The 21,346-nt window shown below is 41.5% G+C and overlaps 1 protein-coding gene and 1 non-coding gene across 4 annotated transcripts in view; one reads left to right on the top strand and one right to left on the bottom strand.

The window, feature by feature from the left end:
* The window catches only part of ACSS2 (acyl-CoA synthetase short chain family member 2), a 44,638-nt gene that overhangs the window by 2,781 nt on the left and 20,511 nt on the right, over positions 1 to 21,346 (bottom strand). Inside the window, exons 3-15 of one of the 3 annotated variants that reach the window (XM_010960827.3) lie at positions 10,531 to 10,622; positions 10,231 to 10,334; positions 9,904 to 9,976; positions 9,563 to 9,638; positions 9,287 to 9,401; positions 8,446 to 8,484; positions 4,327 to 4,464; positions 3,192 to 3,362; positions 2,754 to 2,887; positions 2,429 to 2,561; positions 2,291 to 2,347; positions 2,020 to 2,100; positions 803 to 911 (exon numbers count right to left, since the gene is read on the bottom strand). In XM_010960827.3, the coding sequence (XP_010959129.2) occupies positions 803 to 911; positions 2,020 to 2,100; positions 2,291 to 2,347; positions 2,429 to 2,561; positions 2,754 to 2,887; positions 3,192 to 3,362; positions 4,327 to 4,464; positions 8,446 to 8,484; positions 9,287 to 9,401; positions 9,563 to 9,638; positions 9,904 to 9,976; positions 10,231 to 10,334; positions 10,531 to 10,622 (1,322 nt within the window). The remainder of the gene's footprint in view (positions 1 to 802; positions 912 to 2,019; positions 2,101 to 2,290; positions 2,348 to 2,428; positions 2,562 to 2,753; positions 2,888 to 3,191; positions 3,363 to 4,326; positions 4,465 to 8,445; positions 8,485 to 9,286; positions 9,402 to 9,562; positions 9,639 to 9,903; positions 9,977 to 10,230; positions 10,335 to 10,530; positions 10,623 to 21,346) is intronic. The other 2 variants (XM_010960828.3, XM_074347189.1) reach the window with 2 other exon arrangements.
* On the top strand, positions 6,168 to 6,240 carry TRNAS-AGA (transfer RNA serine (anticodon AGA)). Its single transcript has one exon. It is a non-coding gene; the product is annotated as a tRNA-Ser (tRNA).

The following is a 21,346-nucleotide window of genomic DNA, read 5'->3' as shown; positions in this document are numbered from 1 at the left end:
ATGGCTCACAAGGCCCAGATGATCTCCTTCAACTTGGTATAACCTTCTTACCCTTGCTCACTACACTCCAACTACACAGGCTTCAGTCTGTTCCTCAGGCATTCAGAGCTTGTATCTCTCCAGCACAGCACATTCACTCTTACTCCAGATTTTCCCGTGTTTGGCTCTTTCTCAGCTGTTAGGTCTCTATGGTCAAATGTTACTTCAGAAAAACCTTCTGTCACCACCCCATGTACAGTGGCCATCCCTGAAGACACTCTTTATCCTATTACCCTGTTTGTTTTTCTTCAGAGCACCTACCACTATCAAGATAAACTTACTTGTTTGTTTGCTGAATTTATTGTCTGTTTCCCCTTACTAGAATGTAAGCCCCATGAGAGCAGATGCCTTACCTACCTTATTCATAGTAATATCCCCTGTGCTTAGATAAGTACCAGGACGTAGTAGGTGCTCAATAAATAGTTATGGAAGAATGGACTGGTGGATGGATACAAGGGCAAACATGGGCTCCAGACATGGGGATACACATGACATAGTAATATACACTGCCGTATACCCCATCTCTTTTAGCTCAGGAGCAATGGAAATAAGAACCTTTTCCCTCATACATCAAATTTCAGGTGGCTCCATGCTGACAGCCTTCCTGCAACACTCATTTCTATTCTTATAGTCTTCTCTGTAGCTCAGACTGGATATTAGACACTGATACATAGAACACATCCCTAACCAACTCTTCTTGAAAATGAAAGGGGAAGGTATGTGTCTTGGTGGGAACAGTGGGAAGGGGATAGCCAAAGCTCACCATCTCCTGTCACATAGTACCCGGGAAACTTCTTAAAGTAAGTGGTCTCAAAGCGTTCATGGTTCCCATAGACTGTGCGCATGATCCCTGGCCACGGCTGCTTGAACACCTGGAGAGTGAGAAAGGCACAGTGGTTACATCTGCTACCCTGTCTCACAGGAAAACAATCACAGCTTTGCCAAACATGAGAAGAAATATCCTGAATACTATTCCTGAGAAGTAAGACAAAGTACAGGCTTTGGAGGTAGACAATCCAGGCTTGGAATCCCAGCTCTGCCACTTACTAGCTGTGTGACCTTGGGTAAGTAACTTTACCTCTCTGGGCTTCAGGATGCTTATCTGTAAATCAGAGAAGATAATTTATACCTCCCAAAGTTACTGTAAGAATTAAATTAATAGTATGTGGAAGTTGCCTAGCACAATGTTCTTAATGGTAAGCATTCAGTAAATTTGACTCTCTTTTTCAGTAATCCCTCAGGGATGCGGGTCCAGTTTGATGCAAGTGAAAGCAATCATATGAAAATGTGGGACTCACATATAAGTAAATAAATATTGCCCCAGTAAATAATGTCCTGTGGCAGCAGATTGACGGGATGAACAGAATTCTAGGCTAACAGTGAGAAGATCTGGATTCAGGTCATGCCCTTGTTACTAACTTGCTTTTAGTAAAAATGAAGTAGAGTGGAAAGTGGGGCTAATGACCTCCCTACAACTACTAATACCACAATCACAACAACACCAGCTAACATTTATCAAGCACTAACTTTTAGGTTCTGTGCTAAACCCTTCACATGGACTATCTAATTTAATCAATCCAGTGACCATAGGAGACAGAGGTACTATTATAACCCTATTTTACAAATGAGAAAATTTAGGTAACTTATCTAAGGTCACAGAAGAGACAGAGCCAGGATTTGAACCCAGGCAGGTTGACTCTGGAGCCTATATGATTTTCCACTCTTTCAGACCCAAATGGCACCATCAGGTATCTTTGAGCAGAGCCCTTAAGAGCCCTGTAGGCCAAAAGGCAGAGGCACACAAAGTATCCAAAAGGATTCCTCCTAGGGTCTCTTTGCAGATGATGAACCCTCCAGCATAGAGCTTTAGCCCAAAGCAGCTACCAGGAAAGATTAGGTTCTAAACTCTAAAGGAAAGTGTATCACCTTTTTGTGGACCCTTGCCCTTCTCAAAGACCTCCCCAAGGGCCAGGTTCTCACCAGATAACCTTCAGCTTCACCTTCCAACTCTTCCCCAGACTCATTCAGGATCGCAGGAGCTACACCAAAGAATGGGAAGGTCTAGAAGCAAACAGGAGACCCACAGAGAGAAATTAGGCAACTCTGGCTCAACTCTCTGCCTCTCCCAAGGAGTCACAGAGCCCCACATTCCTCACACATATCAGTCCAGTTCCCTGCCCTCTACCTAGGTCAAATGCCCCGAGACTCTACTCCTGCCTAGCCCAGGACCAGCCAAGGGAGCCTCACTCACAGCAGAACCAGGCTTCATGGGTGTGGCACCAGGGAGGGGTGTCAGCATATGGCCACCCTGTGGAAGTCAGAGATCAGGGGTCTGAGTCAGTAGTCCCACAATGTCCCTGAGCCCCAGCCTTCTGAATCCCTTACTCACTGTCTCTGTCTGCCAGAAGGTGTCCACAATTGGGCAGCGCTGGGCACCTACCACCTGGTGGTACCAGAGCCAGGCCTCAGGGTTGATGGGTTCGCCCACTGTGCCTAGAACCTGTAAGGATGCCCGGCTGTGCCTTGGGCAGGGGAGTGTGAAGAGAGGAAGGCTCTGAGCACCACTGGGAACCAGGAAGACATGTGCAGGCTCTTCTCCCGCTCCCCCCATTCCAAGCCAGGATTTCAGAAAAATGGAATGGAAAAGACTGGGCACAAAGGCCAGCACCCAGCTCTGAGGGGCACCCATAGTAGCAGCTGGGGAGTGGTCTCACTTGGTAACAGGCTCATCTCCAAACTTCATGAGCAGGCGGATAGCCGTGGGTGCTGTGTAGAACTTGGTCACCTTGTACTTGTCCACGATATTCCATAGGCGGCTCACGTCCGGGTATGTGGGAATCCCCTCAAACTGACCCCAGTAAAGTCTGGTCACTTTTGGTCCTTCTCAATAGTCCCTCCATTTCCCTACCATACCCTCAGGCTCAGTATTTTACCCTTTCTGACAAACTCATGTCTTCACTCTCTTATCAGACAAGCCAAGAGACCTTCCCAGTCAGGATATACAACCTCCTAAGAACTCCTCTCTCCAGGAAATAGGTCATTGTATAAGTCCCTCACCTCTAAACCAAGTGGCCTTGGGAGGCCATCACCCAGGACCATCTTGTCATCCCCAAAGTAGACCAGGTAGCCATAGGTCCCAGTACCCTTCTTACCAAAATACTGGTGGCACCATTGGCCAGTGGCCCATAGGTGACATAGGAATGGCCAGTGATCCAGCCAATGTCTGCTGTGCACCAGAACACATCCTCTGCATGGAAGTCAAACACGTACTTGAACGTTGTGGCCACATAGAGCATGTAGCCTCCAACTGTGTGTACCACACCCTGGGGAAAGAATAGGGCCTCAGGTTGGGGCCTTGGGCTCACCCCCACTGACTACCAAATGTAGCTGGACAGAGCTAGAGGAAGATCCTCTTCAGGGATTCAGGCCCTGCCAGCATCTCTTTCACAGGTTCCATTTCTCTTCCATCCCCTTTTCTCCATGTTCCCATCTCACACCCCATGCACATTTACAGTCAGCCCATCACTCACACCCACAACCTAAGATGGTATTTCTGAGCCACCCACATTACTCTCACACACATGAACACTTCTAGCACACTCAACTCTAATAGGATCTCTGTTGTGTGTTTGTGCACACACATTCAATTACATGTTGACAGAGTGAGAGTGGAAAAAAAGACAATCTTCTTTGCTTACTCCATCAACATGCCATCCCAAGGAAAGACAGGTCAAAATTGTGTCTCTAAAGGCCCACTGAGGAATATTCCAAGGCATATCGCAGAAGAATTTATATATGACATGAGTGGAAGGTAGAGAGACTTATCTTTCCAGTTAATGGAAGAGCTAGAGTTTTATGTGTTCCTGGCTCCCACACTGTGTCCTGGGAGGGACTAGATATTAATAGTGTGGCACATGAAAGGGACTGAACTCTAAGAGCTGTAGTCTAGGAGGCATAGGGGGATCCCTGTGCCTGCTCTTGGCCTTGACTTTACAGGGCATCTCCTCTTCAACCAAACCATGTGGGCATGGGAGTATCAGCCACATAGATTGATCCTTTTATCCTTTTCTGGGCATCACAGAGGCTCCCACCTAAATTGTCTCATCCTAGGCCTCATCATCAGTAACTGAGGATTCACGTCTTAATTTGATTTAGGAAAGGTAATGAGACATTTCTGAAACTCAGAGTTGCAGAGCTAAATTCGTATCATTACATGCTTCCTCAAAAACTCACTTCTCACCCCTACACAGTGTACACACACACACACACACACACACACACACTTGCCTTGGGTTTGCCTGTGGAGCCACTGGTGTACAGAATGAAGAGTGGGTCCTCAGCATCACACCACTCAGGCTCACATTCCTCCCCTGCCTCTTGCATGAGTTCATGCCACCACAAGTCAACTCCTTCGTTCCAGGAGATCTGCAGGGGGAGAAAGAGAGGAATGGGCAGGGAAGAACTGTGAACAGCTCAAGATGGGGGCAGGAGACACCCCTACCAGGCACCTAGAGAGGTAGTGGCAGATGGGGGTGCTGGGAGGGAGAGGAAGGGCCTTGTGAGGGTGGACTGGGGCAGAGAAAACAGAAGCAGAACAGTAGGCTTCTTGGGTACTCCCAGCACCCTGCCCCAGAGCTCCCCTCACCTGGCCTGAGGTGGGCCCCTTGGTTGGTCCCTTTTCATTCTTCAATTCTTAGCTTAAATGTTACTTTCTTGGGAAGGCTTTCCCCTGAACAGTATCTGATAGTTTCCCACTCCCACCTTCACCCCTGCTATTATTCCTGATCACAGCACCATATTTCTTTCCCACACAGCACATACTTCCAATCATTTTATTTAGTTATTTTCTTGATTACTGTCTCCCCAACTAGATAGTGATCTCTGTGAGTTTTGTGGCATGTCTGTCTGTACTTTTTCCCCTACATCCCCAACACCTAGCAAAATGCCTAGCACTCAAATGGCATTCAGTAAAATTTTGCTGGATGAATGAATATGCACACACAGGCCTGCATACACACATATGTACTTAAGGGACTAGTGGCTCATCAGTAGGAATGTGGACACCACACAATTCAGAAATGCAAAATTAGTTAGAGCCTGCAGGTGAGGAGGGCACCTTGCCCCATTAGTTAGTAGCAAAATAAGTCAACAGATCTTGGTCCAAGCATCCTTTCTTGTATGTCCAGACTTCATCCACATCTGAAGTTTCCTACCCCAGCTCCACCCTTGCCTTTACACCACCGGTACCAATGGGTTTCTCATAAAGACACTTGCTTGAGGTTCCCTTCAGGAGGAAGCCTTGCTTACTTTGCTTGGTGGAAAAGGACCAAAGTGGACTTCTCCCAGTAGAGGGATGTCCCTCTATATTAGAGTGCCTTTGATAACTACTTCTGGATCTGTCATCCTGAAATTTTTCTCAACTTTCCTTGAAACTGTTTTACTTTCCTGGTTATATCACCTCTTTGAAAAACCAGTTTTCTGAGTCTACTCTTTGCTGAGTGAAGTTGAATTCTCTGAATCGTCCAAAAGTTGTACTGGATTTCAATTCTCAGTTCTGCCACTTCCTAGCTATATATGACCTTGGGCAAGTCACTCTATCTCAAGTCACTCCTTTTTAAAATGATAGTCATTCTTGCCCTAATGCTCTCACAGGATTTGGGGAACATCAAAAGAGAACTTTATTACCTAGTGACCATCAAGCCTTGGATTATCATAAGGAGTAGGGAAGATTGATAAATGTCAGGAAGGTAAGAAGTTAGTTCAGTTCCACTGAACTCCTCTGGGAGGTGAAATGAGAGTATGATGATGGGTTTGCTTTGGCTGTTACAAAACTCTTTCATATTAATTAGTTTCTTGTTAGATGGTCCTGGCTGGTAGGTAGGCATGATAGTGTAAGAGAAACACTCTATCCCCATTATATAGCTAGACGGTAATTTATTGCTGGCATATGTGGCTTTAAAACCCCAGAGTGTTAGACACATGCTTTCATAAATGATAAAATTACGACTCCTCTCTTTATGTACTATCAGTCCCTTACTCTGGAGAATTTGAAGTTTCTGGCACATAAGCAGCATAAGAATGACAAGTCCAGGCCAAGAAAGACACCATTAAGAATAAAAAGAAGGAGGGGAGGGTATAGCTCAGTGGTAGAGTGCCTGCTTAGAATGCATGAGGTCCTGGGTTCAATCCCCAGTACCTCCATCAAATAAACAAACAAACAAACAAACCTAATTATCTCTGCCAACAAAAAATAAATAATTTTTTTTAATTTAGAAAAAATTTTTTAAAAAAGAAGAAGAAGGAGAAAAGCTGCTCAGAAGCTAGAAAACATAAAAATACACCCTATTTTTAAATTGGAATACCTATATGGGTCTACACATACATTGTCACATAGTCTTTTTTATTTTTTCCAGCCAAACAATCTACTTGAGATGAGAATAGTATTTAAGCAGAAGTGTGTCAATATTGCTTTAGGCAAATGGGGCTGGTCTACAGTGCTGGTGTGAATTGTCATTAAAAAAGTACTAGGTACATGTAAGGGCAAGGCATAGTTACACTGTGGCAATGAGGAGACTCTTGCAATCTTATAAAACTGTTTCCTTTGTGGGTGTGTGGTAAGAAGGGGTGCGGTGGGTATTCCAGGTGTGGAGCTGATAACCAGCACCAGGAAGCAAAGTGAGCTAAATTAGTGGCACAAATGCTGGTTGTGAATTAGGTGTATACTTATAAGGGCCCAGAGCTTTGAAGCAGGAAGAGGTTTGGATTTTCTGAAATAAGAAGAGAGGAATTGGCCTTATTGGTCCAGGATAGCCTCAGGGAGGGCAGCTGCCAGGTGTGAGAGAGGAACATGAGGAAGCTCACGAGTGTTATGGCTGAGAAGGGTCTCTGCCAACTGTGCCAGGCCCTTCCTTGAACATTGCTTAAGGATGAGGGGGTTTGGAGCTTTGCCAATATTTCTGCAGCTTTTATTGCAGTTCTCAAACCAACAAACCTGAACTTTGTAAGCTTATTTTTATGGTCTTTAGTGTCTTGGTAAAATTTGTTTTCACTTCCAAGAAACAAAAACTCAGGAGCCTGTGGCCTGAGGGTATTAAGAATTATAAGAGTTTAACATTGTCAATCAACTACACATCAATAAAAAAATAAGAATTAAAAAAAATTACAAGAGTTTATTTCTTTTCTAGATTCCGTTTTAGAAATGCCAGCCTGTCTGCTATGTCAGAAACAATAACAGCTAACATTTATGGAATAGTTGCTATGTGCCAAACACCTTACATATATTGACAGGCACAATAATCAGGTAGGTACAATTATTGTCCTTATTTTGCAGATGCGGAAACTGAAGCAAGAGCGCTTAAGCACCTCGCCCAAGCTCCAACAGCAGCAGGTGACAGAGCCTTGACTTGAACCCAAGTAGTCTGGCCCCAAAGCCTACTCTAACAGCTAAGTTTGTTTCCTCTTTCAAGAGAAGATCTTAGGTCCCTGCCTGAGTTTTAAAAGGAAAGCAGCGTCCCCTAGGAATCAGATCTGTCTTCACCATGCTAATGAGAATACAGAAAACGGGGGCTTATATTTATTATTAGCCTAAAAGGTTGATCTTAGCAGCTTTAGAGTAAGATACCGTATGAGGATGGTAAAACTCAGTGGAATATTGGCTTTTATGTATTGTTTTAGTGAGGGAAGCAGGTTCCTTTCGAGCATGTATTATCATCTCTCCATTACTGATAAGGGAACTGAAGCCCAGAGAGCTGAAGTGACTCATTCAAAGTCATACAGGTAAAAACCGGTATCTGGATTCCAAGCCCAGTCTCTCTTTTATACTAATCTGCTTTGAGTGCCCACTTAGAGATCTCTCTTCTTAGAACCACCTACAATGTAACTTTTGTTCAGTTTAGCATTTAGTTATATCAGAGAGTTTACGTGCAGTTTGTAAATCCCGAAGTAGTTTATAAATATATTTAAGAACCTTCTCTGCTGCCCTATATAAGACTTAGGTTTTCATTTGTAATGCATATCTAACTTGATGGTGGATTCCCTAGGTCAGGGTCAGTACCTCCTCTATCTGTTTCTCCTCCTGTCTCTCCTGGCTCTGCCCCAGCTAGGTGCAGAGTAAAAACTTTCTGACACGTTACTTCGTCCTCTCTCCCACAGTGGTCCTGAGCAGGAGTGAAATGGGATGTCTATTGCTACCGCTCTGAGATCCATGCTCTATGCTGATTCAGAGAGACAGCAACAAGCATTTGGTTTCACAACCCTTCAGAATGACTTAGTCAGCAAAGGACCCAGGGGCAGAGAGAAGGGGGTTAGGTCTGGCAGCCACCTCAGTGGGGCAAACAGGCAAAGAGCAGATGGACACACAAACAAGCACGCAGGGAAGCAGTGCCCAAGGCAGTGCAGAGTGGATACCTGGGGCCAAATGCGCTTGGGTTTCTCTTTCAGCTTACCCTGTTAAGAGCCCATGGAAAGGGAGGTGAGCAGGGTTCAAGTATAGGGGAGTGGGAGGGAGGGGTCAGTGTGCCCCAAACCTCTGGCTGCCCCCTTTCCCTCAGGTACCCCTCTTACTGGTCCTTCCAGCCTCCATTTTCCTGATCCTATTCATAGTCACTGTACACTCAGAGCCTCTAATGCTGAAAGGGGTCTCCAATCTCCCTAGATGAGACTGAAGTCTACTCAGAGCCTTAGGACCACTCAGAGCCCCTCAAGTCACAGAATCTCAGGAACCCTCTGTCCTTCCAAACCCTGGAGCTTTCACCCTTCATGCTCCTTAGACCTGGAGGCCTCCATTGGGCCACCAATGCTCTTCCACCATTTCCACCAGAAGCACTGAATCCAAAGCTAACAAGGACCATATCTTGAGGGCCAGATCCTGGTCCTTCTATGGTGGGACAGCACAGGTAGCCCACCCCAAGCCACAGCCCAATAATAAGATGACTACATATAGTTACCCAAATCAGCCCATTTTAACCCATGCCCAAGCCCTGAAGGTCCGTTGTGCCCATCAGAATACCTCAACCAGCATGAGACTCTTCTTCACAATCCCTCATGCCAAGTTCCCAAGGTACAAGGGGTTCCATGCCTACATTCAAGGTCCCAGTTCCCAGCCATCCCTGCCAGAGAAGCCATTCCTAGGATTGCTCCCAGATCCTCAGCATTATGATGAGGAAACAAAGAAGGACTTTAGGAACTTCTAGGCAGGAAGAGGGAGCAATTCTGAGCCCAGAGGAGGGCATAGCAGTACCAGACTCACCTGCACATCCGGGCATGGCCTCTTAATTGGGGGGGACTGGCTGGGAGAGTCACTTGTGCCCAGTTCTGCCCGCCCTAGGTGCTTGACCACAATGCAGCATCTCACTGGAAAACCCCTGGAGGAAAGAAAAGCCTCAAGTGGTGGGCTGGTTGGCTCAAGAGAGAATTTGGCAGGACCTGCCCATGTCCATCAAGGGTAGGGGGGACAAGGGGGACCTGGCACTGGGGAAATGCCCAGTCAACTGAGAGCAGTAGTCAACAAACCAAACACACTTACTTCTCCCGACATTTCTCCAGGGCATCGTCAGCCAGCTCCTTCAGGTTCACAAGCTTTTCCCCCCTGTAGAAGGCGTCTTTGGGGAGCAACAAACATTCCAGGCCTTAGGAAGGCATCACACTCCTAGCCCCTTATCCCTAGTAAGCACAGTGTTCACAGTCCTTCCTGGGTGGGCCTTTTGACTCAGGCTCTTCCAGCTGATTTGAGCTGACAGAGGGTTGGCTGAGATGGAACCAGGAGATAAAGGGTAGGCTGTCCTGAATCCCAAATACCAACTAGCTGACTGGAGACCAAGATTTGGGGTACAGGGGTTTTAAAGAAAGGGTGAGAGAATTAGTCACCTGTAGTGATGAGAAGGCTGCAACTGGAATCCAGGATCCGTTCACAAAGAGAATCTGCAGAGAAGCCTGCAAACTAGGGAAGGAAAGAAAGACTGAGGGAGAGGGAGACTCAGAGACTGAGTAAACAGGGAAAGGAGTCACTCATAAAACCTTCAGGGTCTTTAAGCGAAGGTCCTAGAAGAAACTGGATAACTGATAAGGAACCTATGACACAAACATTCTAAACTCCTTAGTCTGGTTCTTAAGATCCTCCATCATCCAGGCCCAACCTACTTCTCTTGAGCCCCATTCCCCAACTGGGTCCCTTTTTCCAGCCCAAATTCTTACCACAATGGAGTGTAGAGCCCCAAGGCGGGCACACGCCAGCATGGCCACCACGAGCTCCGGTATCATGGGCATGTAGATGGCCACTCGGTCACCCTTCCAAATGCCTGCAGGTAAAGCACACAGACCATGGACTATGGTGGACCCTTCCTGCTGCTACTTGCTCTCTCTCATCCAGCTACCCCCAGCTGACCTTTTCTGTTCCCCTGTTACCAGGTTCCTTCTGTTCCTTGTCTACTTCCCCCAAGTCCTCAGATACCCCAAGGCTGGACCCTCCAGCCTCTCCCCATACCCCACACTCACCCTGTTTTCGGAGAACATTGCTGAACTGACACACTTGGACCAGAAGCTCACGGTATGTGATTTGGGTGGTCTCCTCTGGCTCATTGCCCTCCCTGAGATACATCAGAAAAAGCCAGTCATTAGGGAATATAACCTCTTCCCCAAACAAAAAATAGGAACAATCATAAAATCCATTCAGTAACACCAAGGCCTGGGAATGTCCTGTGAGGGTGAGCCATCTGCCACCACACCTTGAGCTGACTGTCCAGCCAGTTTGGCCTTTCAAAGTATACTTTATACACAAGCTGTGTGTCACTGGAAAATGCACTGCCATCTCTGAGCCTCATTTAATTTGATAAAATGGGGTGATGGTCCTTTCTGTTCCATCCTAGGCATGTATTAAGGAGAAATGATATCATGGCTATGTGGTTCTTCCTGAAAGTGATATCAACAGTGCACTGGTGTTATTCAAAGTGGGGTCTCCAGATCACTTGTACCCAAATCACCTAGGGAACTTGTTAAAATGTAGATTCCTGAGCCCAAACTCAGACCTACTGAATCACAATCACAGGGTCCAAGAATCTGCTTCTTGACTCCAAGCTGGTATGAAGAATCAGAAGGTATTTCTGATGCATATTTAAAGTTTATGAATTGCTACCCCTCTATCAGCTGATTGCTGTCTACCTCCTCAGCCTTGCCTGCCACTCCTTTCTAGTCTTCAACCTGGCTTCCTTCATTTATTCCTTTGCTTATATATGTATAGAAATAAGGCACTAATGAACAAGATAAACATGATCCCTGACAACATGGAGCTTATATTCCAATGATAGCACAGGAAATATACAAGTAAAAATACAACTAAAATAATTTCAGATTATGATAAGCATTATGAAGGATAAAAAGAATAATAATAATGAGTGACTGAAAATTACTTTTTAAACAGATATCTTAAGGAATTTTCATGACTGTATGCAAAGATTTAACTATAAGAATATTCCCCTCACGGAAACAACCCAGATACCCACCGACAGATGAATGGATAAAGAAGATATGAGATATATATATACACACCACACACACACAATGGAATACTATTCAGTCATAAAAAAGAATGAAATAATGCCATTTGAAGCAACATGGATGGACCTAGAGATTATCATACTAAGTGAAGTAAGTCAGATGGAGAAATACGAATATCATATATCACTTATATATAGAATCTTAAAAAATGATACAAATGAACTTATTTACAAAACAGAAATAGTCTCACAGTCATGGAAAACACACTTACAGTTACCAAAGGTAAGGGAGAGGGATAAATTAGGAGTTCAGGACTAACATATATAAAATAGATAACCATTAAGGACCTACTGTATAGCACAGGGGACTATATTCAGTATCTTGTGATAACCTGTCATGGAAAAGAATCTGAAAAATAATATATATATATATATATATATATATATATATATACACACACACACACACACACACACACACACACACACACATATGTATAACTGAATCACTTTGCTGTACACTTGAAACATTGTAAATCAACTATACTTCAATTAAAAAATGAAAAAAAACACATTCAAAAGGCATAAACATAGTCCTAACAGTTCATCAATAAGACACACACACATACTAAAGAATATTCCCCTCAGTAGTTTTTTCAATTTTACGATTTTTTAAAATAAGTAATACATACAAATGTTACTACATAGTAAGATATGTAATGCTGGCACAGGGAACTATAGTCAATAACTTATAATGAAAAGGAATATGAAAACAATATATATATGTAGGACTGAATCACTATGCTGTACACCAGAAACTAACACAATATTGTAAATTAACTATACTTCAATTAAAATAAAAAGGTATGTAATGAGAAGTGTCCCTCCTACCCCTATCTTCTAATCATCCTGCCTACTGGCCAATTACCTATTATGTGATGTAACTTTCTAGAAATAGTCAGTATGCAGAAAGGGCCACTCCTAGTAAGGTGGAGGATGTTGGGCAACAGAACTAGTGAAGAGTGACCAAGAAGTCACTTTGGAAGAAGGCTACACTGTTAGCATCTTTCATAAGGTCCTTGGGATATTGTTGATAGTGGAAATTTAAAAACTGAATTTAAAAGATTGAATTTTAATGCTGTTCAGAAGAGAAATAAGTACCTAACAGTGCTCAACCAAGCACCGAATGGGGAGAGGTAGAAAAGAGCTGCTTTAACCATAGGACAGGCCTATTAGACAAGCATATATACATGCATTTACGTTTATATATTCTCATTTTTCCCATACAAATGATGGCATACAATATACACTACTCTGTACCTTATTCTTTATTGAGTATAATAGACATCCAATAAACTGCACAAATCTTAAATATAGAGCTTGATCATCTTGCTTTATTTTTAAATTTAACAACATACCTTAATATCATTTTCCATTGAGACTTATAGTGCTGTTTCATTTTCTTTATCATCTGCATAATGTTCCACTGTTTGTAAGTGCCATAATTTATTTAACAAATAAATGTTTCAGTGAATATCTTCATGTCATTTTACTCACTTGCAAATATATCTGCAGGATAAATTACTAGAAGTGAAATTGTTGAATCAAAGGATGTATGCATTTTAAATACTGATTAACATTAGAGGATAGCTACTTTAAGTAAGATGGTCAGGGAAGGCCTCTCCCTGGGGAGGTGATATTTGAGCTAAGACCTGAGTAATCAGAAGTAGGCAACTATATGAATTCTTGGGAAGAGTATGCTGGGCGAAGAGAACATTGAAATTTGGAAAGGCATTGAGGCAATAAATAGTTTGGCCTATTCAAAGAACAGAAAGGAAACTATATACTAGTATGGCAGGAGCATAAGTAAACAAGAAGGAGGGTAAGAATTAGAGGTAGGCAGCATCCAGATCATGTAGGGTCTTGTAGGCATGGTAAGAAGTTTGGATTTTATTCTTAGTAGGTTCCTCCTGGCCTCCTGGCTTCCCTTACCCACAAAAGCCCACACTTTTAATCATGCCATTGCCCCTGCTCAGAATCAGAATGACTTTGCTCCTCCTTCAGGCGCCAGCACCACATAGCCCTCACTAAATACTACAGGTCATTTTGCTCCCTCTCCTCCCTTACTACCCAGAGTGCTTATGAAGGAGGTAACTGAAACCCAGGGAGATGCAGTAACTTGGTCAAGGTCACACAATAATAAGTGGCAGAGCCAAGAATAGAGCCTCAGGTCTGATTTCAAGCCAGGACTCTCTTCTCATAGTGTGAAGGACAAGGTTAGCAGGGAAGCCAGGCCTTTGGAGGTTTCACAGATTATCAGCCTCCTGCCAGCTCCTGGATTGATGAGTCAGTTACTATCCTTTCCTTGCCTTAGCTCTCCTAGGGCTGAGAGGAGATAAGCACAGAGAGCTCTCCAAAGTGGGAAGGAACAGGGAGAATGGAAGCTGGAAAATGGCCTTGAATGCCAGATGCAAAAAAGCCATTTCCTTAACTGGCTCACTGATGAGTGCCACTGGAACATCTCTAGTTATGGCTAAATGCTGACAATATATCAAGCACCCATGCATACATGTCCCCATATGTGTACCACATACTAGCTGACCTGTGTGTGCTCACATGCATAAAATCACATGTACTAATATGCAAGCACTGTAGGCATAGAAGCTGCTCATTTGCACACATAGGTACAAAAAGCATAAATATATGGACCCAGGACACAGGCCTATCTGCAAGTATATCCACCACACATTTATGTACCCACCTATGTGCACAGTTTGCCTCTCCAGAAACTCTCTATCAAATTATTCTGTTTTATTTTCTTCATGGAACTTTCCATGATTTGAAATTATATCATGTGTTTTATTCACTTGTATATTACCAGTTCTTTCATTGGAATGTAAGTTCCATGAGAACAAAGACTTGTCTGTCTTGTTCATTGCTACGTTCCTCGCACCTAGAATACAGCCTGGTACATGGAAGGTGCACAGGAACAGATAAGCACAAACCTATACAAGAACAATTTACTTGAGCCCACTTCTAGTTACATACACACACACACACACACACACACACACACACACACACACAGTGTATGTCCTCTTTCTGGTCCTGGGCTCCAGTTATACATTATTGACATAGGCATCTTACCCCTTCCAGTGTCTTCTTCCTCTGACAAACACACCTGGCTGGGGCCCCTGGCTGGATGGGAGGGGAGAGGGAACAAAGCACTGGCCTACTGCAAGATCACAAGCCCTCCAGAATGTTTTAAAACAACATCTAATTTAGTCTCCTAACTCCAAAGAAATCCAAAGAGGCCATCTGCTGTGCTTGAGGTCACACTGTGGGCTGTAGTAGAGCAGGGGGCAGGTTTCAGGGTCTGCCTCTTTCCTCTATACTGAGAGTTGCAAATGCAAAACTCAACAGGGTCCAGGCAAGTAACATAAATGAGTGAAGTGGATCATATGAAAGAAAATTATCACTAGAGACAAGAAATAGTTCACTTTTCTCTTAACTTTTATATAAGAAAATAGCGACATATTGAGTACATAAAAGGTGCACAGGAACAGATATGAGTTCTTTAAATATTTTGGATATTAATCCCTTATCGGATATATCATTTGCAAATATCTTCTCCTTTCACTAGGTTGCCTTTTCATCTTGTTGATGATTTTCTTTGTTGTGCAAAGGCTTTTTAGTTTGATATAGACCCATTTGTTTATTTTTGCTTTTATTGCCCTTGTCTCAGGAGACAGATCAAAACACTACTGCTAAGACGTTTTCAAAGAGTTTATTGCCTATGTTTTCTTCTAGGAGTTTTGTGGTTTCAGGTCTTACATTTAAGCCTTTAATCCATTTTGAATTTATTTTTACATATGATGTAAGGAAGTAGTGTAGTTTCATTCTTTTGCATGTTGTTTGTCCAGTTTTCCCAGCACCATTTATTGAAGAGACTGTTTTTTCCCCATTGTATATTTTTGCCTCCTTTGTCATAGCATTAATTGACCACATAAGCATGGGATTACTTCTGGGCTCTCTATTCTGTTCCACTGATCTATGTGTCTGTTTTTGTGCTAGTACCAAACTATTTTGATTACTAGGGCTTTGTAGTATAGTTTGAAAACAGGGTGCATGATACCTCCAGCTTTGTTCTTCTTTCTTATGATTGCTTTGGCTATTTAGAGTATTTTGTGGACCCATACAAATCTGAATGGGAAAGGATATTTGCAAATTATATGTCTAATAATAGGCTAATATCCAAAATATGCAAAAAACTCATAAAACTCAATATCCAAAAAACAATCTGATTAACAAATGGGCAGAGGATCTGAACAGACATTTCTCCAAAGACATACAGATGACTGTCAGATACATGAAAAGATGCTCAACATAACTAATCAGGAAAATGCAAATCAAAACCACAAGGAGATATCACCTCACATCTGTAAGAATGGCTATTAAAAAAAAGACAACAAATAACAAGTGTTGACCAAGATGTGGAGAAAAGGGAACCCTCGTGCACTGTTGGTGGGAAAGTAAATTGGTACAACCACTAAAGAAAAGAGTAAGGAGATTCCTCCAAAAATTAAAATAGAATTACCATAAGATCCATTTCTCAGTATTTATTTAAAGAAAACAAAAATATTAATACAAAAATATATATGCATCCCTATGTTCACTGCAGCATTATTTATAACAGCCAAGGTATGGAAGCAACCTAAGTGTCCATTGATAGATGAATGGATAAAGAAGATATGGTATATAAACAATGGAATATTACTCAGCCATAAAAATGAAATCTTGTCATTTACAATATGCTAAATGAAATAAGTCAGACAGAGACAAATACCATATGATTTCACTTATATGTGGACTCCAAAAACCAAACCAAACAAACAAATGTAATGAAACAGAAGCAGACTCATAGATACAGAGAAAAAACCAGTGGTAGCCAGAGGGGAGGCGAGTGGGACAATGGGTGAAATAGATGAAGGAGCTTAAGAGCGTACAAGCTTCCAGTTATAAAATAAATATGTCTTGGTGATGTAATTGTAATGAGATGTCATCTCACACCTGTCAGAATGTCCATCATTAAAAAGTCCACAAATAATAAATGCTGGAGAGGGTGTGGAGAAAAGGGAACCCACCTACACAGTTGGTGGGAATGTAGTTTGGTGCAGCCATCATGGAAAACAGTATGGAGATTCCTTAAAAAACTGAAAGTAGATTTACCATATAATCTCACTCCTGGGGATATATCCAGAGGAAACTCTAGTTTGAAAAGATACATGCACCCCAATGTTCATAGCAGCACTATTTTCAATAGCCAACACATGGAAGCAACCTAAATGTCCATCAGCAGATAACTAGATATTGAAGATGTGGTATATATACAATGGAATACTACTCAGTGATAAAAAAGAATAAAATAATGCCATTTGCAGCAACATGGATGGATCTGGAGATTGTCATACTAAGTGAATTGAGCCAGAAAGAAAAAGAAAAATACCATATGATATCACTTATACATGGAATCTAGAAAAAGACAAAGGAACATATTTACAAAACAGAAAAAGACTCACAGACATAGAAAACAAATCTGTGGTTATCAGGTGGGTAGGGGGAGGGGTGGAGGGATAAATTGAGAGTTCAGGATTTGCAGATACTAACTACATATATAAAACAGATAAACAGCAAGGTCCTACTGTATAACACAGAGAACTATATGCAGTACTTTGTAATAGCCTATAATGAAAAAGAATATGAAAAGAAATATATATGCGTGTGTATATATACATATAAATGAATCACTATGCTATATACCAGAAATTAGCACATTGTAAACTGACTATACTTCAATTAACAAAAGAAATAATGTGTTCTATGCATTTGTGCATAAAGCATTGCACAAATGTGAAGCACTTAGATATAAGTATACCCTCAAGTCTCTTTCCCTTTCACCAAGGGAGCAGGGAGTGAGAACAATATAACTTGACCACTTAGCTAAATGTTCCCTCTGGTTAGTCCTGGCTGAACAGGGAGAAAGGCTGGAGGAGGAGGTGGGAGGAGGCAAACACCAAAGACTGAATCACAAATCACTTAGAATGACAGAAGAGGATAGGGCTTTTGATGTCCACCACTCTTATTTATAGATGAGAAACCCAATGCTCAGATGGGAAGTGATGGCCTCAAGTTTACTTAGCACATTAGTAACAGTATTATTCTAAAGCAGAGCTATCTAACATGGTAGTCAGAAGCCAAGTATAGCTACTGAACATTTGAAATGTGGTGGAGGAATTGAATTTGTAATTTAATTTAATTTAAATTATTTTAAATATTAAGTTACCTGTGGCTAGCTCTAGAGTCTAGATATCTAGTTCAGGGCATTCTCCTGCTAAAAAGCATGGCCTTCAAAAGGAGGATGTGGTTTCCAAAGCCAGAATTCGCATAAAAAAGAAAATCAAAGTGCAGGAGTCCTGAGAACTGTAGGGTTGAAGTCCACCAAGGATGGATTTTAATGTAGCTATATCACCCAAGAGAACTGAAAACATACATCCATATAAAAACTTGTACACAAATGTTCATAGAACATCATTCATGACATCAAAAAGTGAAAACAACCCAAATATACATCAACTTAAGAATGGACAAATAAAATGCAGTATATCCATACAACTGAATATTATTCTGCATAAAAAGGAATGAAGGAATGATAATGCTACAGCATGGATGAACCTTGAAAAGATTACAGTATGTGAAAGAAGCCAGACACAAAAGGCCACATATTGTATGATTCCATTTATATGAAATATCCGGAACAGTCAAAGCCACAGAAACAAAAAGTAGATTATCAGTTGCCTAGGGCTGAGATGAGGAAAGCTGGAGGAAATTAAAGAGTGAACACTAATGAGTATGGGGTTTCTTTTTGGAGTGGTGAAAATGTTCTAAAATTGATTGTGATGATGGTTGCACAACTCTTTGAATATGCCAAAAATCATGAAATTATACTTTAAATGGATAAATTGTATGGTATGAATTATATCTAAGATTTTTTAAAACTTGTGATTTTGATTGGAATTGCAATAAACATATAGATTAATTTGGGGGGAAGATATCTTTACAAATCTTTCCTTCCAGAAAGATTGTGCCTTAGCACTATTCATTCATTCATACTGTTTATTCATTTATACTGTCTCTATTTGTCTAAAGACTTGGCACTTATTTATTTTATTTTTAGCATTATAGTCATATGTAAACACCTGTTTCCCTCACTGGATTGTGAGTTCCTTAAAGGCAGGCAGGATATTTTTTTATGTTTCCTCCTTAGTGCTTAGCACAGTTTGACACACAGTGGGCACTTAATACATAATTGTGAAATAAACAGATGAAAGAATGAATGAATAAATTTCTCTGCTCACATGATCAGCCAGATCCAGGCTGATCAGAGTGAGGAAATATGGAAGGAAAGAGGGGATTATAAAGGATACAAACAAAGAAGACAGATGCTAAACAGACAGGGGCAAATGGTAGGCACAGAGAGAAAAAGAGTGTAAAACTTGTGGGATGGGTTTGAGGACATATCAAGAAGGGTTTATTGAGCCCCTACAATGAGCTCAGTTCTGGACTCTATGCCATGGGAGAGCCTGGAAGAAGCCCCTGGATCTGAGATTCAGGCTATGGGACACATGTTTTGCAATCTGAGCTATTATTACACCCTGCTCTCCTGCCAGCTCTTTTTGGGCCTTGATCCAGGGACCTTGTGCCTGTTCCCTTGGCCAAAGTGGCTTTGGTACCAGTTGGATTCTGCAACTCTTCTCTATCGAGAAGGCAGACCTGGGCCAGTATAGAAAAAAACACTTTCCCCACTGCCTACATGCCTTCTTACAGGAGGGAAATCATACATACTTGTTCCTATCATCCTATGCCCCAAAACAAGTGAATGAGGGCAGCCCTCTCAGCTCCTTTATTATCACAGCATTTGGAATGCTGCCTAAAACAGGAGTATGCCTGCAGCAGAAAAAGAAAGTGGGAAGAACAGCCAGGGACACCATTTTACATGTACATCAAGTCTCTCAAATGTAACACACACATGCAAAAATACTCATTATAATGATTCTTTGTTATTTAGGTAGATGTCATAGTTTACATCAGTAGTTTTCAAGCTATGTACTCTGTTCTTGTGGGTACCTGAGCAGGAAAATTTTTAAGAGAATAAGTGTCCAGATTCTCAACTTCCACATGTAATCTTTGCTAACATTGATCTGAGTTAGTTCTCCTTTCCCATTTTCTCCCACTTTATAAAATACCCCTCTACCACTTTATAAAAAAAAAAATGCCATCTCTCTCTCTTATCCCAAACCTTATGCCTATACAATGCTGAGGTTAAAAAAAAAAAACCTCCAGAGTGCCAAACAAAGGGACAATTTGAGAATGCATAACTTCAGAGGGAGAGCCGCAAGAAAGCAAATCAGAGAGCTCTGTAAGAAATCAATATTGAAAGGAGTAACATCTTAATTCATTTGATGACAAACTCATGGCAAACTGCTTGCCTTATTTCTCTTAGAATTATAATTCAGAAGTTAAATAATTATCATAAGGTCATATATTAACATATTTGTTTTAATTGAAAAAGAAGCTAGGTATTTTCTAACAAAGTAAATCTGAGTTGGTTATGTAGACAGCGAGAACTGGCTATGCAAATTAGATTATATGGTGGACATTTTCTATAAATTACATGAGCTAAATTTGCAATTTCAAGATTTTGAAAAAGATATATAAAATATATACATGTACACAATATAAAACACATTGGAAATTAGATTCTTGGAATTATTTAATCTTATAATAAAATGCTTAAATGTGAACTTTAAAATGTATGAAGAATTACATAGTTTTTCAAAGTTCTTTTAGATCACTAATCTCAATAGTTATTTTTCAAAGGTACCTTGCCACTGCCCACCCACCACATCAGAACCATCTGAGGAGGTTATAAAAAATACAAGTTGGAAATCTTATTCTTTGAAAATTCTGATTCAATAGGCTGCGTTGGGTCCAGGAATCTGGATTATTAACAAGATCCTAAGATAATTATTTAGAGCCACCAGACCTAGATTTATTGTTTACCCTTAATTCAATGTTTGAATTTGCACAAATTTCCCCCTCTTTCTGAGCTTAGTTTTCTTCTCTAAGGCATAAGATGGGAGGATGGAGTCAAGAAAAAGGGGGATAATCTCTAGTGTATCTTAGACTCCTTAATTCTCATTTCTCCCTTTCAGAGGCAGGGGAATGGGCCTTAAAAGTCAGTTTCAGAGAAATGAAGTTTTTACTTGGGGAAAAAAAAAAAGAACTTAGCTGAGGTAGAGACCTGATAAAAATAATGAAATTCCTGCCTCACTGGTTTTGTGTAGACCAAACAAGAATCTAGCTAATTTCTTACCCAAGTACAGTACAAAACTGCTTTATAGGTTATTACCTCACCTGATCTTCACAGCTACTGTTACAGTAGGTAGAGCAGGCTTTATTATCCCTGTTTTAAAGATACAAGAAATCCAGAAGAAGTGGATTGCCAAAGTCCACACAAGAGGAATTAAGGAGAAATCTAAATCTAGGTCCCAGGTTTCTGACTTCCAGGATAGTGTTTGTTCCACTCTACCAATCTGAAGTGTACCTAAATGAGCATGGAGAAGCCTCTCTCCTAAGAATCTCCAGGAGTACTGTGAAGCAGCAGGGAAAACTATCAACTTTGAGCTTTAGCCTATAGTCAAGATCATACTCACCATGATCTCTTCAGTATCCTGAGAACTTCTTGAAAGACCCAAAAC

This window comes from Camelus bactrianus, chromosome 19 (assembly GCF_048773025.1).
Source record: "Camelus bactrianus isolate YW-2024 breed Bactrian camel chromosome 19, ASM4877302v1, whole genome shotgun sequence".
NCBI classification, from domain to species: domain Eukaryota; kingdom Metazoa; phylum Chordata; class Mammalia; order Artiodactyla; family Camelidae; genus Camelus; species Camelus bactrianus.
The sequence above is the reverse complement of the archived record's forward strand: the minus strand, read 5'-3'. Positions and strand labels throughout refer to the sequence as shown.